The 19219-nt window shown below is 33.6% G+C and overlaps 1 protein-coding gene across 15 annotated transcripts in view; it reads right to left on the bottom strand.

The window, feature by feature from the left end:
• ROBO2 (roundabout guidance receptor 2) overlaps positions 1–19219 on the bottom strand; it is a 1318500-nt gene that overhangs the window by 79134 nt on the left and 1220147 nt on the right. For all 15 annotated transcript variants that reach the window (XM_032276618.1, XM_032276619.1, XM_032276626.1 and 12 more), the window contains 5 exons: positions 15661–15866; positions 11399–11480; positions 10777–10939; positions 8979–9145; positions 5732–5853 (listed from right to left, as the gene is read on the bottom strand). In XM_032276618.1, the coding sequence (XP_032132509.1) occupies positions 5732–5853; positions 8979–9145; positions 10777–10939; positions 11399–11480; positions 15661–15866 (740 nt within the window). The remainder of the gene's footprint in view (positions 1–5731; positions 5854–8978; positions 9146–10776; positions 10940–11398; positions 11481–15660; positions 15867–19219) is intronic.

Here is a 19219-nt window from a genome sequence, read left to right as displayed (position 1 = left end):
GAGTTAGTGCTACACTTGTATGAGGTTATATCAAGAAAAATTGAACCCAGGTCTAACATGGAAGCTGATAATCTGCAAGTCCTCATTCATGCTACCAGTTTATGTTTTTACCAATGGACACATTTTTTTTTAAGCAAGATTTATTCTGACACAATAAAATACGGCAACCAAGACGCAAAATTTAAATTTATGAGAGCCAAACAGAGATGACTTTCATCAAAACTGTCAATGTTCAAAAAAAAAAAACCCTTGCAGTATATGTTAAAACAACATTAAGCTTGCATTTTATAAACTTCTCTGCATTTGCTTTAAGTGAATTTATATACTGAAAGAAAGACATAACTCACAATAATAGCTTGTTAATACTGAAAGAAGCAAGCTGTGTTTTTAAGAAGAACATTAAGCAGCTGTTTCCAGATGAAGGGTGTCTGTAAATCAGGGTAAATTGGTTTTACCCATGTTTGGTTTTCATTAATTAAGTGTTTTAGGGATTTTATGAAGCTAATGTTTACTATAAAACATTGTTTTGCACACTTCAGTGTATACTATCTTCAGCTAGTATATAGTATGTGGCTTCTTAATAGTTAAATAGTTTAACTTGATTGTGTGCAGTGGGAATGCATTTTTTTTTCAGGAGGAAATTTGTTGTTACAGGTGGAAGCAGAAATGAAAATGTTGAACATTTACTTTAAAAAAAAATAGGTGAGATTTTTACTGGATGTGTGTTCTACCCCACTAACTGTTGGAGCTCATTTTGACAGGTGGTCATTTTCAAGTTAGGCCATATGTTTGTTATGGGTTTTATTAACATTCTGATTACAAGAAGGAGGATTTTCTTTTAGAGTTGATTACAATCAGAGTCTGACCACAGATTCATGGGTTTATATAACTAAAAAAAATAGTGTTTTCTGAAACTTGAATTGAAAAAAAAGAGTTGTCTTAAGGAAAAAGTAAAATGAGGATGAAAGCTTCAGCCATAGGTCTCAATTTCAATTAGAGTTCAACCTCTTAAGCTTTCTGAATCTCAGTTTATTAATTTGATCACATAATACTCATATCTCAAGGGCACAGAAACAATCAAAGGACTGATACAACTGAAAGCATTTTGCAACCTTTAGAGATACACAATGATAAAACATAATTGTTAAGGAAGCAACAGGCCACAAAAAAAGAGGGCTTGTCTATGGCCCTCAAATCAACATTTTAATTAAACTGTTTAAGTGTGATGCTTCATATTTACCGCTTCCATTTACGACACAAAATAACACAACATCTCCATATAAAGCGAAAATTCAAAGTGAATTTTCTTTGATGTGTTTAGCTGCTAAGGGTCTGATCTGGTTTTAGCAGATTTCTGAAATTCTAGTTTGTTGAAGCACTCTTTTCCACCTCTGTGTAATAATGCTTAATGGGCAAAGAGTATGTAATTATTTTTGTCCTTGAACCATAAAAAGTCAAAAAATAAAATGAGAATAATCATTTTTCAGCAAGTGACTTATTGCTATTTTTCTTTATGGAACAGCAGGTTTCTTATCATTTATGCCCACCCTCATTCTAAAAGCAGTCATTTTTAGAAAGTAGCTGTTGCTAACTATTGCTACTTCAAGCTTAGCCTGGTGAAGAGGTTGGCAGTAAATGGTCTCCCTCGTAGTTATGTCTTGTTCCTTTGGTAATTAATCCTCCCAGTCACTGGGAAACTTCCCCAGCTGGCCCCAACTCTAATCATGTGGTGGGAAATTATTTCTCCCCTCAACCCCAACACTTCTGTAAAGCAAATGCTAAAATTTTGATAATTTAAATAACACATGCATTTAATAAACTGAAATATTACATCTAGAAAAGAGTTATGCAAATTATTTGGCCACTAAGCATATCCCAGTCTGACTTTATTTCACTTAATTTATCTCTTTCAAATGCATACTTATATCCCTATTACAAAGTAATAGGGAACACTATGTCATGATATTAACTGAATTCTTTCTTTTACTAAAAAAATTTAAAATGTATGAAAAAATTTAAAATGTATGTTGATCATTCAACAAACAGTTATTGAAATAATACTTCATAATAGACACTTTGTTCTGAAAAACACAGAAATGAAAGACATTGACTATAGCCTTACAGAAGTTACAGCCCATGAGGGGGACAGATAAGAAAACTAGTAATAATAGTTTCTTGGATGATTGTGCGCAGTGGCAACACATTTTGTTTTCAGGAGGAAACGTTGTTAGGGGGAAGCAGAAATGAAAATGTTGAACATAGAGATGACTATGACAACGTTCCTCTCCTGGAAGAACTACGAGTCTACCATCATGCAATTTTGATCTAATGCTATTTACTCTTTAAACTCAGTGACTTTTAAAGTGATTAACTTCATAAACATAATAACTTTGATTCTTACCCAAACAATTTCCACATTTAGAAGCAGCTTAAAAGAATCCCCTTTGTAACTTACAATAGAATTGAGAACTTTTTCAATTCAGAATGAGAAGTATATGCTATGAAAAGTACAAAATTCCCTTGATTTTGTTAGTTTTGTGTCTACTCAAGGGTACTGAAAGGTAGAAAATGCATGGCAGATAATGCTCCTTACTATGCCACTGGAAAAATGATTAGGTAATTGTGTTCCCTTCATGAAATGATTAGGTAATTGTGTTCCCTTCATGAGAACAGAAGAATAGAAACCAATATGTGCAGAAAATAGAATAGATCTATGCAAAATTATATAAAAAATGAAATAAGAGTAATCCTAATCATAATTACTCTTAAAACATTATAAGCTTAGTCTTATATTTTAATAAAATATTACCCAATTTTCTACTCATAAACCAAGAATTTGATCATGTAGTTTGCTTTAAGGAGTAATAATATGGACCAACAACAAAAGGCTGAATAGCTAAGGCAATCCTAGGCAAAAAGAAGAAAGAAGGAGCCATAATGCTACTCAACTTCAAACTACACAACAGGGCTACAGTAACCAAAACAGCATGGTACTGGTACAAAAACATGCACGTAGACCAATGGGACAGAATAGAGGCCTCAGAAATAGTGTTGCACACCCACAACCATCTGATCTTCCATAAAGTTGACAGAAATAAGCAATGGGGAAAGGACACCCTATTCAATAAATGGCACTGAGATAACAAACTAACCACATGAAGAGCACTGAAACTTGATCCCTTTCATATACCATATACAAAACGTAACTAAAGATGGATTAAAGACATACATAGAAAGCTGCAAATATTTATCTATAGTTTATTTTTAAAGTGCAAAACAACAACAAAAAAGGCAGATTTAAGGTCAGATGATTAAAATTTTAAATCCTGTCTTTACCTATAAACAGACGTGTGATATTGGGAACATTGTTTAACCTCTGCATTGGTTTCTTTTTATGAAAGTACAGAATTACAGTAAACAAGTTTAAATGTTACTTTAGGTTCTTTTATTCTAAGACAATGCCTCTATATTTTCCCATATAGGTACATATGAGTGATTATGTCTTTTTGGTGCCTGAGGACAGAGTTAACAACTTAACTTTTGGTTGTAATTTCTGTCGGTTATGTGCATATATATTTGTTATGGAACCTATCCCTGTGTACTGTCATTAGGAATTTCCATGCCTCTCTCAACTAGATTTGCATCCCTTCATACAGTACTCACTCACATCTGTAGAACACAGTAGGTCTCAAAAACTGCTCCTTGAACTGGATTTGTTTGGTGGAATTATTATTGAGAAAACATCAGAATAATTTTCTTCACTGTGTTTTATACTTTGTACACAACTACTCAAGAACTGATGAAAAATAACCAGCTTTCCTCTCAACCTCTTGCTGGAGTCGTTGATCAAAATTAGTGAAAGAGATGTTTCCCTAAAGTAACCTGGACTTCAAGGGAGAAACATCCAATTTTTAGACTTATAGTCTTCCCTCCACTTACATATCAACAAAAGAACAACGTCAACATTAGCAATGATAAATAGATTCTAAATAAACAACACTGAAATTAAAGTGAAAATTCTTCCAGCTATCCTTGACTCAAATGTCTTTAGTTACACAAGTCCTGCCATATCCTCAGAGGGCTTCAGGTAGATGTACTCTTCTATTATCCTAATATATTTCCTTCTGAATTTTTAGAAATTCTATGGGAGGGAGTGTTTGCATAAATAAGAAGTTGGTACTATCTGGAGACACAGAGAAGAACATTACCTGACTCCTCTCAAAACACAGATACACCCACAAATGCGCACACATACGCAAGTATTAGTAGCCTCTGCAGTGGCTACCATCTGATCAAAACATTCTGCGTTTTGAAATAACAGTGAGTATTTTGAAATAGGAGTGGGTATTCTGACACATTTAATAATGCCTGGCATTTGAACATTCTTGACATATATTTAACTATCAATTTATTTCTTAACACCCACTAGTTTTTTGACTACACATGTCAAATTATTAAAATCATATACATGTCTTGATGCTGCTATATAAAATTCAGATTAAAGGACGCAAAGAATGGTTGACTGAAATTCAGAAGATAATGTCATCAAAATGAAAGTATTTTGTGCTTCAAAGGACACCACCAAAAAAGTAAAAAACAACCCACAACCTGGGAGAAAAATGTTTGCCAATTACATATCCAATAAGGCATTTGTATTTAGAATATATAAACACTTATAAGTCTATAATAAGAAGACAAACAATCCAAATTAAAAATGGACAAAGCGTTTGAATAGATATTTTGCTAAAAAAGTTCAATTAACACATGAAAAAATGAGCATGATTAGTCATTAAAGAAATGCAAATCAAAACCACAATTATATACCACTACATACTCACTAGAATGGGTAAAATCCAAATGGCAGATAATAATAAGTGTTGCCAAAAATGTGAGAAAAAATGACAACGATTTGAGAGAATTGGGAATGTCGAAACATTGCTTGTGAAAATAAAAAATGGTATAGTCACTTTGGAAAGCATTTTGGCAGTTCATAAAATATTAAATGGAGAGTTACCAATATTACTGAACACATTGTAGATTTATATCAAGAAAAATGGAAACATGTATCCGCACAAACACTTGTACACAAATGTTTATGGCAGCATTATTCGTAACAGAAAAAACTGGAGACAACCAGAAATCCATCAATTGATGATGAAATAAACAGAATGTGAAGTATCCATAAAATTGAATACTAATTGATAACAACCAGAAACAAAGTACCAATACATGCTACAACATGGATGAACCTCAAAACATTATGCAGAGTGAAATAAGAGAGACACAAAAGACCATATATTGCACAATTCTATTCATATGAAAGGTGTGGAATAGACAAATCTATAAAAACAGAGTAGATAAGTGTTACACAGGCACAGGTTTTCATTTGGGGATGATGAAATGCTCTAAAATTAGATTTTGGTGATAATTTTAAAAGTCCCTAAGTGTACTAAAAATCATGAAGTTGTTCACTTTATGGTATGTTAATTATATCTCAATAAAGCTGTTAGAAAATTCAGAAGATAGAATATGCCATGTTTATATAATAATCAATCCTTACTGTGTTTATTCTAATAACTTTTTAATTTATTGAATTTCTTTATTGTCATTGATTACACCTGGATTTTAAATGGCAGGAATTTTTATTATCACGTTTTGTTTATTTGCATTTTCCATCTTTTGCTTTCCCTAAAGAAAGAGGTTACTATTAGTATTGCCTTCAAAAACTTACCGTCCACGTGACCTGAACAGTGGTGGGAGTCAGTACAACTGGATTATGAAGACGGACAAGGACGTCTCCAAGTTCTTTCTGCACTTGCCTGTGGTCCACTCCTTGTGCTGGTGGGCTGATATCTGCAGTTAGATAAGAGGGTCACTCCCAGGTTTTAAAAATTCATATTAAAATTACAATTTATTTTATATTAGTCAATATTATGCCTTTAGAACTAATTACAGGGAAAAAAACTGAAACCCTTTTGTGACAAAAAGCATTTAAGCCTACATAGATAAATATACCATAGTGGTAGAACATAATGAGAGATGATATTTATCTTTACTAAAAACATATTGATAAAAGAGTATTTATAATCCCTCACCCTCATTAAACTGCAGACACACTGCTGTATAAGATCATTTATTTTCTTATTGAAGGACAAAGTATAAGAAGTCTAGACAGTCTAGAAAGATCTCTAGAAAGATAAGCTTTGTATTCAAAGATTTTCTGGATTTGTAAATTGGAATATATCTAAACACTGCTGCTAAGGAACTTGTTAATCTTTTGTCTCAATTTGCAGGTTGTATTTTCTCACTCCTTGACCTACTTCAGTCTGGGAGCATGGATGGAGAAGCGATGGTGGACTAGGGAAGTGAATTCTGTCATTAAAGGTAGAGTTGGGGAGAGAGGGGAAGCAGCACTTCAAATTTGCAAAGATGCTTTTGGAAGAAATATTTATAATACTGATAACATGTTCTAAAGCAATACATTTTGAGCAATACTCTAATATCTGACGTGAGGTCAAGCATCACTTTTTTGGAATGGGGTGTGGAGAGAAGGGAAGAAAGAAAGGTGATTTTTAAAATATTATACCCACAGTCACATATTGTTATGCCACCTTAGGCATCAGTCTGCTAAGTACTGCTCTATTTCTCCATATGATGGTTTATATTCTGTGTCCATTAAGAAAAAAGGATAAATTAAAGGCTGTATCCATTAAGACAAAAAATGATAAATTATAGGCAGCTAAGTCCATCCAATTTATATTAAACATTGAAGTTTACACATACTCAAATTAATTTTTTAAACTGGTACACAAGGTTGTTGAATTGTTCTTCTCCAATTACTGTAATGGAGAAAAGAAGTCCAATTTAAAATTATTTATTTTCTTAATTCTGTTTTCTCTTATTATCTCAGGCTACAATGCAGCACTCTTGAAAAAGTATTTTAAAAAAATTCCTCAGCTATCACTTAAATTGGGTACAATAACTTAAATTGGGTCATAAATAACTGAGATGATACTTAGGTAATTTTTTACCAATTCTACCTTTTTTCATTTTTAACATAAACAGTAAAATGAAATTTTACTTGATTTGGAAAAAAGTCCCTGTATGTGAATAATATTAATCTATGCCTATATAGGTATGTTCCGTTTTGCTGTTGATAATGCAAGCATTCATTCCTTTAATGAAATAAAAGATTTCTAGATTCTCTGTTATTTAATACCTTTGAAAAAAAGAGCTCACAAAGCAAAGTGTTATTTGAAAAGAAATGCTTTGCAGATTGCAAAGCTGCTGAAAGTGTGGTATCCAAAAATAATCCTGACATTCAGACACAAAACAGGAGTTTTCCTATTAAATATTTGTTAAGAGCACATAAGTCTTTTGCTCTATCTAGAACAAACGAGACCACAAACAACTTTTCATTAATCTTTCTTGATCTTTTCACTGAGAGTTATTTTGTAAGTCAAGATTTAATGACTGGCATAGTTGTTGAATGATAGAAAAGGTCTGCCAGATACAATCACACTAAATATCTTCCCATTCTGATCTCTCTCTAGCTTTCATTAGCTACACACAAAAACTATTTCTATCCACATAGGTATAAATGATCTCGGTACCATAATTTCTTAACTTGAAATTGTACACTTCTTCCATTTTATGTTCAATAATATAATTTACGCACTTAATTCAAACACAGCAAAAAGCTACCGATCTAGGCAAAGTAAAATATAACTAGTTTCAGATCTTCGAATTCCTTGTTGTGCTTTTTCTTTCTCAAAAGACAGGTTCTTTACCTACAGGCCCTTTATCATCATGGAAAATTAATCACATTACTGCTTAGAGAACAATAGCAAAATGGCATTCTCTCCTCCCTTGACTGTCATCATGTCAGCAATGTTACAAAGTCACGTGGTGACTTTATTTCACTCGATTTCTTTAAGGCGCTCTTCTCTGTTATAATAGCATGCTAGTTACTATCACTGAACTACATTGTAATTATAATAATATTTTATGGCTGTATGGTGCTTTTCATTGCATAAAAATACTACTTTGAATTATATCTTGCTCAAAGTCTTTTACAAATAAGAAATAATTAACCCTTTCTGAAGAACCCAGTGGGAAGTAGGTTATAACAAATAATAAAATTACCATTTCTGTTTTATTAATTTCCTTCACCTACTTGTCAGAAGGGAAACTATAAGGTAGCATTGCACATTAAAGCTGAGACTCCAGTGACTTCTCAGTTTGAAGAGACAAGTAATCAAGTTGAAATTATGTAATCTTCCATTTTGAAAATATATTTTAATATTCTGTGTGTATTTTACATTATAGTCAACAGAATTGTGTTCTTTAGAAAGAAAACTTGATTTTCTGCTTTCTGTTATAAATTGCTCCTTTAAATATCAGATTTAATGAAATTCATCGTAGCAGTGGTTGTAAAACTTATACATCAGCATCACAAAGTGGGATTAACACAAGCACTCAGACCATTGAGTTTGAGCCTGAAAATCTATATTTCTGATAGTTCTAGGCTATGCAAATGCTGCTAACCCAGAAACCACACTCAGAACCACTGCATCATAATAACAGAATTCTTGAACAATAGGAAATCACTTTTCTAACTCTATTTGGGCATCTATTCATTAAAGACCACTTTTCTGTGTTGTATAATTAAATTTCAAGAAGGAGAAGTATTTTCCTTCCTTTGAAATACAGTGAAGCTCTAATTTGGTAGATTCATTCTATGTAGAAGTACCCAATTATTTTGTTTATTTTTTGCTGAATACACCCTGAAAACTCCAGAAAGAGGACACATCTCACCAAGGTAAACAGCAAGCTGTCTTCTCCTTCCCTGGATAAAGCCTAGTGAACCATCATAAAAAGCAATGCAGGCACATTTACATTTCCTCATCAATCTCCTTATTCTTAAATATCTGATGTTTCTTCCGAGAACCAGTCATGTTGACAGCTGTTGAAATTACCTTGTGTGCGCACAGGATCTGACATGGGGCTTGGGTCACTGAGACCTTGGGGGTTGATCGCTCTGACCATGAATAAGTAGATTGTATTGGGCCGCAGTCCTCTTACAGTATAGAGGGTGGTCTTTACATGGTTTGCCACAGTCTGCCAGCTATTGCTCACCGATTGGCTGAAACACCAACAGAAATTTCACTTAAAGAACAGTCATTTGAATGCTGGAAATGGAGTTGGATATCAAAGACAAAGGTTAATGGCTGAAAATTAAACACACACACACACACACACACAACACTTGAAGTGTTCAGCCCAATAAATGAAACATTTGGATGATTTCAGTTTATTCAACAACAAAGCCGAGCCCACCTAACGAAAGTGCCATGCACAACACAATTAAACTCAGCCCAGGAGATGTGACAGCCCTTTGCTAATGCACAGCAGCCCACTAAATGAATACCTGTAAAAGGAACAGAGGCCAAGATCACAACATCAAGTTTATACAATAAGTATGGTCCTTGTAAATGTATATATATTTATATATACCTTGAAAAGAATAAACCTGTAGAAAGAATAAATGGACTACAGAGTAAGTTATGCCAATACATTTTCCTGTTACAAGGTGTGTTTTCTTTTGCATCAATTCCGCATGCAATATTATAATAGAGCCTTCTAAAACTACATATCTGTAAAAGAAGAAAGGAAGCATGTAATGAATATTTTCCCTTGGTTACATTTTTAACAAAATTGTACATTACACAGTATTGTGATTTCTCATCTCAGAATGGTGAAATATCTCTGAATCTGTGTGTGAGGACCCTTTTATAGCCAGCCACAGACGGATGCCATTTTTAGAACAGTTTGTCTAAGGTCAAATGTTACTTTTGCTCAGAAGAAGGGGAAAATGTAATTTTCAGGGAAGTCAGGTTATTTTTCTGATATCCTTAACTATCCAAGCATAAGAATTATAGAAACATATTATTTTTAAATTTGAAAGTTAAGTATCTAGCATTACCTTAAGAAATGATTAGAGAAGACTTAAAAGAAAGTGATCATTTGTCCTAATGTTTAAAAAGAACAGTGGTTATCCATTAAAATTTATAACGCCACATAAAAGGACATTTGAAAGGAAATATGAAAACACATTTTACTATTTGTGTGAACACTTTGTCAAATTCTCACAGGATTTTGTGATGATATTTGCTAATTTACATTTATATCTTTAAATTTGCAACAATTACTTCGAATAACACATGAAAACGTCTTTTCCATTAAGCAACTAGAAGTACATGGAATAAATTGCTTAATTATTGTTGTTAATTGTCTTTCAGGCATATCTAACATATGTATGTAATATATGGTATAAAAACAATGGGAATATTTTAGGTTATGCTCTAATTATTAGGAATAAAAATGCCAGAGTCCCCTGCCTCAATAAATGTTGCATAATTTCAAGATGTCCCTGTGCCTACACATAATAAAATTATTTTCTACCCAGTTTTAATGCCTAAATTCTCAAATTAAATGCCTACAATGGCCTGGCGAAAAAATGAAGCTAAGTCATTGTGTTATGAATTGGATCCCTATAGACCTAGGCATGAATAATGCATATTTAAATCTTATAATTAAGTTATAAACTAAGAAAAATTAAGTATGTTCTTAAATAAAGTCAGATAAAAGAGATCAGTTCTTAAAATGCATTGATTGAACTTGTCTTTAATAAAAGTGCAGGATAGTTCAGGCGATATTTCAGAATACAGGAGCTAATGCAAAAACCCAATGGAGAAAAATGGAATTGTCCCATACCTGAAAGCCTCAATGATATATGCACTTGCTGGAAGGGTTCCAGGGGTACCTGGTTGCCAGGACAAGGTGACAGTGTTCTTAGTAACATCAGTGACCTGTGGTTTGGATGGTGGCCCTGGCAGGTCACTTAAATCATAATTTTTACTGATTGTTGCTCCAGATTCTATAGAGAACAGACAGAAAAAACTTCATTTCTGATTGCGTAAGTTGACAATACTGCCTTAAGAAGGAAGCAATCTACTAAAAGACTTGACCTAGACAGTGAGAAATTCATCTCCATGAATTGTAAGTATGTAAGTGAATATTTGCTTCTCCTACATGTTAATAAAACTAAGCTGCACTTTTACACATGATCACTAGAATTCCTTACATTTCAGAGGAAATCAAATAACAAGGTTATCAAGGACAAGCATATTAAATTCCACAAATGCAATGCTAGGTGCAAACTCATGCATGAATTAAAAAGTGGCAACGTATGTAAAAACTTAAATTAACATTCAAGGAATTAAACACTTTAATCTCCTTATTATTATCTCCTTATTAATATCAAATAACTTATTATTTGATATTGAGCTATCACTAAAAGAGGCTCAAGATTTCTGCTAATTTACCAAGTCCTCACCTGTCACATCCAGCACTGCACTCCAGGAAGTCTCTCCACTTGAACTTGTAGCCACACAAGTATAAGTGCCAGTATCAGAAATCTGGTGTGCATAAAAGGGAGAGAATTAAATTGTTTCAATCAATTTGTAGAATAATCACTCAATGACAACCAGGCAATGTTTAATTTCTTAAAGTTAGATGTATCATTTTACTGTCCAAATTATGCATTAGAGTTAATTATATGCACACGTAAAATATTGAAATAAACTCATATAATATTATTCATAACTGATCCAAACGGCTTTTAAAAGCATATTTGTGCAACTCAATTGTTATTCGTCTGATAAACTATTTGCCCCTCTCTTTTTCTTGCTCCATGGTAATACTCTTGCCTCTTAACCCCATTTTATGGTGGGGCTGTCTTACAATACCTGGTTGAATGAGCTGAATATACTTACTGGTAGAGGACACGTGGCCTCCACAATAACACCCTTCTGGTATTTGTATCTTGTGTAATCTTTATTTATTCTGTCTCAAATAAACTATGTTCCAATGAATAAAATGTACCCGAGAAAATAAGCAATAAGGGGACCACACTTTTCTTTTCAAAGACATGGAAAAAAGTGAAGAAGAAAGAGAAATGTTTTTAAGGTAAATTTCATCTTTTAAAAATTTCAGAATTCACTTGTATGTAAATTACAGTAGTGGAACAATGAATAATATAAAGTATCATTTGAAAAAAATATGGCTATGGAGTGACCGTAGTTTCAAGCTGAAAGGGGCCATGAAAATGTCCAACTCTTTTTTCGAGCACAATTGAAATTTGTCATTTCATTGATCACTTCAAATGGTTTTGTTATTCACAGAAGAGTGGCAAAAGACTTGAGAAAAACTTCATCATGTAATCAAGAATCCTCTTTTACAAATGCAAAAAGCAGAAGATTCTGTGATGATATTTTGAAAAAAGCCCCAAGATCAATAAAAGAGGGAACTCAAATTCTTTCTGTGATCAGGCCTTGTGGGCTTACACTGCAAACAACATTTACTCTCATCAATTTAGGGGTGAAGGAAAAGTCACGCTGGGAAGAGAAACCGATGACCAAACAAAACAAGACAAGGCACAAGATGTAGAATTAATGTTCTGCGATGAACACCAGTCTAATTGTTGATGAACTACGGTACTCCACCGAACATTATATCTGCTGGGTTCAAACTGTAAGTGTATTGATGACTCAAGCTTCTTGATTGATTCTCAGGTAAATCATTAGTGCCTGGATGTTACTGCCATTTCACTACCTTAATTGATTTTAAATGTCATTATGTATTTTAACTTAAGTTTCAGATTGCTCTGGCATGACATTCTTTGCCATATTATCTCTGTACAACTGTCTTCTGTTACACAGAGGGATGATGGGGATAGCCATTGTAGAAAGAGCCATTTTTTCAAATGTGGCTGTGCACACATTACAGTCATTAGAAATCCTTGCATTTAAGAAGCATCACTCACAAACTAAATATAATGAGCTGAGGCTGGATCTTAATGGGATGTTCATTTGAATATGGTCTGTGAAAGAGTAAAATAATTTGCATTTTATTATGGCTGTTGAACTAAAATGTAGCACTTGTTATTACTTGCAAATGCTAAAAGAAAAGTATGTAGGTAATGCTTCTTAACTGCATCTCCTTGTCATTGTGTAGAGATACAAGTATGACATTAGCTGTGGTAGGTATGTTTTAATGAGTGCTGGAATATTCTCCTTCTCAAAAGATAAAGATTCAGTTACCAATTAGCTGGCCTAGGAGAAGACAGTATTCATCATGTTATTTTTTTTTTTACCTTGCATTAAGTACTTTAAAAAAATAGTGAGACACAAAGGAATACAACCTGTGGAAACTCTCTTGACTGTGTGAGTGACCTCCTGTAAAGCCCATTTTTCTCTCCCTTTAAAGACAGTCATGTTCCAGGAAAAGAACGTTTTCATTTTGGAGTTTCTCAAAAACCTAAATTTCATTGCTAAAACTCAGCCTTGTATGACCAACATCACCGCATTTTAGTCCTTTAATTTTAAATATGTCTTTTCTGGTCAGGAGTGCTTCTCATTTTTTCCATCCTTGTCCTTTTACCATTAATAAATTGCTTTAAAAAGAGATTAATGTGTAGGCAAACTCCATCACCTACTTTTCTCCTTGTACACTTGGCTGCAGACAAGCCCCCAGGAGCTGGCATCTCAGAGAGACTGCTCAGAACCCTGTCAGAGGGCTCAAAGTTTGTTTGACATCATCAAGCACCCACCTTTAATTGCTTCTTTCAAACACTATTAGAAATCTTGACTACTCAAGCATACCCTTTAATTCAGTGATACAGTGAAAATGCATTAACCTCCATGGCCCAAGTCTGCCTTTAGCCCAGAGATAGAGGTTAAAGTGTTTACACAAAGAGAGTTGGCATTAATTTTTTAATAACTTCTATTTTCTTCAAAGGAGGTTAACAATTAATTTACAATAAATAAAAAGACAGGCTCAAAATATCTGTATTAATTCACTTTTCTTTTAACTTAATTTGGCCATATTTTTTTCTACTTCAAGGAATAATTAATGCCTGCTTCTCAAAAAGTAAAGACAAATATTATACATACAAATTAAAAACTTATGTGTTCTTGTGTGCACATAGCAAAAACAATCACTTTGTTTTGTCATATATATCTGTATGATATAGTGATAATCACATAAACCTATAATTGTAAATATATTCCCATCATAAGAGAAGAATATGCCAAATTGTTATCATTTGGAAATAAGTGTAGTTGAAAATGTTTGCCTTTCTTTTTAGCTCCAGAATGGGAAAATTCTAAAAAAATAGTTTTCTTCATCTTGGCTCTGAATTTCTACCTGGACATAAGATTCTACTAATTGCTCCTCCACTGAGTTTTTCTTCATGCACTATTACACCATCTACCTTAGCTCTGAGTCTCATCCTCAATATTGTGATTACTAAAATATACTTTCCAGCTTTAGCATAGCACTTACTATGCAGTAGGTAGGAGGCTGAGACTTACAATACCTGGTTGAATGAGTTGAATATACTTATTGGTAGAGGACAGGTGGCCTCCACAATAACACCCTTCTGGTATTTATATTTTGTGTAATCTTTCACCTGGAGTGTAAGTGGAACCTGCTGGTTTTCTTTTGGCCAATATAACATTGCAAAAATGTCAGTATGTCATGTTTGTGACTCGTTACATATAACTGGAGTGTCCATCTTGCTGGGAGACTCCCTTCCTTGCTGACTTGGAGAAGGCAGGTAGTGATACAGGGAAGATCCAGATGGCAAGGGACTAGAGGCAACCTCCTGCCAACAGCCATCAAGAAGGTGAGGCTGTTGGTCCAGTAGCCACAAGGAACTGAATGCTACAAAGAATAATGTTGTTGGTAAGCAATCCATCCTGTGTCAATCTTCATATGAGATGGCAACTCTAAATGACACCTAACTGTAGCCTTGTAAGACCCTGAAGCAAAAGACCCAGCTAAGTCATGTCTAGGCTCCTAACTCACAGGAAGAGTGATATAATAAATGTGTGTTGCATTTAACCACTGTATTTTTGTTAATAGTGTTACATAATAATAGATAGCTGATACAATATTCAGAAGTAGACATCTTATTTTGAGTTGCTCCTGAAGCAGGACTGGCTTATTAAGTTGTCAGGAATGCTCATTCTTTATCATGTAAATGTTAGTAAAAAACCATCAATGTCTTGTTCTTTATGTGGGTTTATGTCCAAACTACACGGCAACTTAACCTAAACGCTAAAGTTTTCCGCTAACTAGGCAAACTTGCCTGTCATGTACTCAGTCTCATCTCTTTGTTTTTCTTCTACTCACTTCTTTGGCCAAGCCACTTTAACTACATTTCCTTACAATGTTCTTTGGTTAGTGAAAGTAAATCAGAAGTGTTTGTCACTTCTGTCATTTCCAATATCCTACTACTCCTATTAATGCTATCTGTTTAAGATTCCTAGATTTATTGATTGTATACCTATGGAATGGAAGGCAGAAATAAAAGTTCCAAAGTTCTGTTTTGAATGTGTAACAAAAAAATAAAAATAAAAAGGACCTTTCCTTTAATTTCAATCCATCATTTTTAAAATAAGTAAAAACATTAACTGTTTTGAAATGTACAGCAAGTATACTAGGATATAAGATTTTAATTTCACAACATAATTTTTCCATAGAGCAGTTCTTATATGTAGATGATGATTCAAGTGCAAGTCCAATATTACTTACCCGTAAATTCTTAATCTGCAGTGTGCCTTGCTCTTGTATAGTTGCTCTTGGATCTCTACCCAGAAAAGTAAATCCCTCCTTTAGCCAGCTAATTACAGGAAGAGGATCACCAGTGGCTTTACATTTCAGTAATGCTGTACCATCCACTGCCAGCGTTTGGTTGGCTGGGCCTTGTAGAATTATAGGTGGAGGTCTATCTGTCAAAACTAAAGAATAAAGCTATTTTCAGGGTATTTTAACTTCAATGAAGTCCAGTAGTCTTGATATACTGACATTGAAATTACGGTGAAATCCCAACACAATATGTATGACTCATAACTTATTCTAAGTAATATGTATATTCTTAGTAACATATATTCTAAATCTATCATACCTCTATCATCTATGCATACATACAACTATAGTATACTACGGCCATACTATTTTTGTCAATAACTTCCTCTGTGTTACCTATAATTAAAATGATATTGAGATCTTTATTAGAGTTCACAGTTTGGGGGAATAAAACATTAAAAGTAAGCAGACTTTTCAGAACCTATCATGAGAAAGCCAACCACATTTAACTGAAGCTAGAATTTATGGTACAGGGTCCCTTCATATCAAAACATTGCAGATTCTAAACCTACTTTATTCATGATAAAACCCAAGAAAAACAGTAAAAATTGTTTATTGTTCAAAAACAAAAATTAGAATCATTTATTTTACAGCTTTTTTCATCAAAGGTGAGGCTTTATTTACTTTCAATACTAAATAAAATATTTTAAGAAAATATTGAAGTAGAATATTTTAATAATTCTGGCACATCTGGCAGTAATTAGGCAAATAGAAATTCAAACTGAAAGTTTCATGGGACTTATCCTTCTGGGTCAGAAAGAGAAGACCAATAAACAAAACATTATAATTTTTAATGCAGTGAGAAAGTGAGTCTGTATTATCAGAGTAGAGCATACTAATTAAATTTTAAATGATTTTTTTTCAAATTAAATACCTACACAGAATTCAGGTAACTTCTTATAACCTGCTTTTATTGTCATATCCATGAAATCACTAGATGCAGCCAAAGGTCATCTAATTAGTTTTTTTCTTTCCTTTTTTTACTGACCAAATAAGTAGCTCATCACCTTTTGAATGAATCTGATCAATAAAGTAATCGAAAATCTCCTTGCCTGGCGTAATTTTCAGTTTCAAGGATGTTATGGGTGAAAGATGACCACAGGTTTCCATGACACTAAGGTCAAAGGTTAAATGAACATTTAGGGATTCCAGTGATCCATGAACAACTCCATGGTTTTCTCTCACTATGTATTATAAATCCTCAATAAACCATTCATATAAGATCATAATGTGACATTTATTGTCAGGACAAGATATAAATATATCTTATCTCCCAGTCTTTTTAATTTCTATTGGCTCTATTCACAGAATGCTGATTACAATTTCCTAATTCTCTGAGAGAAAAAGAGAGAGCAAAAGAAAAGAAGAAATAAAGAACAATGGCAGTGAACTAATGCGGAGGTCTTCTAACAAAATGTCTTGAAACTCAAGTATATTGAAACATATTAGCTTAATCTATGATCAGTAAAATTGTTCCTCAACATAGCACTATTCATCATTAGCAATTTCATCTTTTCTGAATCCTTGAATTATAAATATTTCCAGAAAGTGAGTCTATATAAAAATGTGACAACAGATACACTGATATAAATGGAATACAGGAATATCTCAGGGGTATTGTAGGTTTGGTTCTAGACCACAACAATAAAGCAAATACTGCAATAATGAAGGTCACACAGATTTTGCATCCCAGTGCATTTAAGAGTTATGTTTACGCTATGCTGGAGTTTATTCAGAGTAGAATAATACTATGTCTATAAAAAAATGTTCATACCTTAAAAATACTTTATTGCTAAAAAATGCTAACGATCATTTGAGCCTAGAGTGGTAATATTTTTGGTGATGGAGGATCTTGCCTCAATGTTGACAGTTGCTAACTGACCAGGGTAGTGGTTGTTGAAGTTTGGGGTAGTTGCGCCAATTTCTTAAAATAAGACAATAAAGCTTACCATATTGATTCACTATTCCTTTCATGAAAGATTTTTCAGTATCATGCAATGCTGTGTGATAGTATTTTATCCACAGTAAAATATCCTTCAAAATTGGAGTCAGCTCTCTCAAACTTTGATGTTGCTTTATCAATTAAGTTTACATGATACTTTGAATCATTTGTTGTCACTTCCACAAGCTTAAACAGAAGTAGATTCCATCTCAAGTCATCACATTCTTTGCTTGTCCATAAGAAGCAACTTTTCACTTGTTCAACTTGTATCATGTGACTGTAGCAATTTAGTCACATCTACAGGTTCCACTTCTAATTCTAGTTCTTTTGCTGTTTCTACCACACATGCAATTACTTCCTCCACTGAAGTCTTGAATCCCTCAAAGTCATCCAACATTACAAACTCCTGGTAATGTTGATGTTTTGGCCTGATCCCATAAATCAGAAATGTTCTTCATGGCGTCTATGATGGTAAATCCTTTCCAGAAGGTTTTTAATTAACCTTGCCTAAATCCTTCAGTTGAATTACTGTCTTTGGCAGCTATAGCCTTGAAAACATATTTCTTGAATAAGACTTGAAAGTTGAAATTATTCTTTGATCCATAAGCTTCTGAATAGATGTGTTGCGTTAACAGATATAAAGACATTAATCTCTTTGTACATCTCTATCAGAGCTTTTGGGTGACAAGGTACATCATGGATGAGAAGTAATGTTTCGAAAGGAATTTTTTTTTCTGAAGAGTGGATCTCAACAGTGTACTGAAAATATTCAGTAAACCATTCTGTAAACACATGTGCTGCTGTCATTTAGGCTTTGTTTTTCCATTTATAGAGCACAGGCAGAGTAGACTTGGAATAATTCTTAAGGGTCATAAAATTTTCGAAATAATAAATGAGCATTAGCTTAATCCTAAAGTCACCGGCTGCATTAGTTACTTACAGGAGAGTTAGCCTGTCATTTGAAGCCAGGCATTGACTTCTCTTCTTCAGCTATGAAAGTCCTACATGACATCTTCTTTCAATATATGGCTGCTTTGTCTGCATTGAAAATCTGTTTAGTGTAGCCAATTTCATTAATGTGCTTCTGAATAACTACATGAAGCTCAAAATCAGCTCTTGATGCTTCACCTTGTACTTTTTGTTATAAAGACGGCTTTTTTCCTTAAATCCCATCAACCAACCCCTGCTAGCCTCATTTTTTTCTTCTACAGCTTCCTCACCTCTCTCAGCCTTCACATAACTGAAGAATTAGGGCCTTGCTCTGGATTGGCTTTGGCTTGAGGGAATGTCGTGACTCACTGACCTACCCAGACACTAAAACTTTCTTCTTATCAGCGATAGGCTGTTTGACTTTCTTATCGTTTTTGTGTTCACTGGAGTAGCACTTTTGGTTTCCTTCAAAAACTTTTCCTTTGCATGCATAACTTTGCTAACTGTTTAGCACAAGAGGCCTAGTTTTTGGCCTTTTTCGGTTTTTGACATGCCTTCCTCACTAAACTTAAG

Source organism: Sapajus apella, unplaced genomic scaffold (genome assembly GCF_009761245.1).
Source record: "Sapajus apella isolate SASKATOON/1434 unplaced genomic scaffold, GSC_monkey_1.0 scaffold8, whole genome shotgun sequence".
Classification (NCBI taxonomy): domain Eukaryota; kingdom Metazoa; phylum Chordata; class Mammalia; order Primates; family Cebidae; genus Sapajus; species Sapajus apella.
This window is presented reverse-complemented; position numbering and strand designations above follow the sequence as displayed.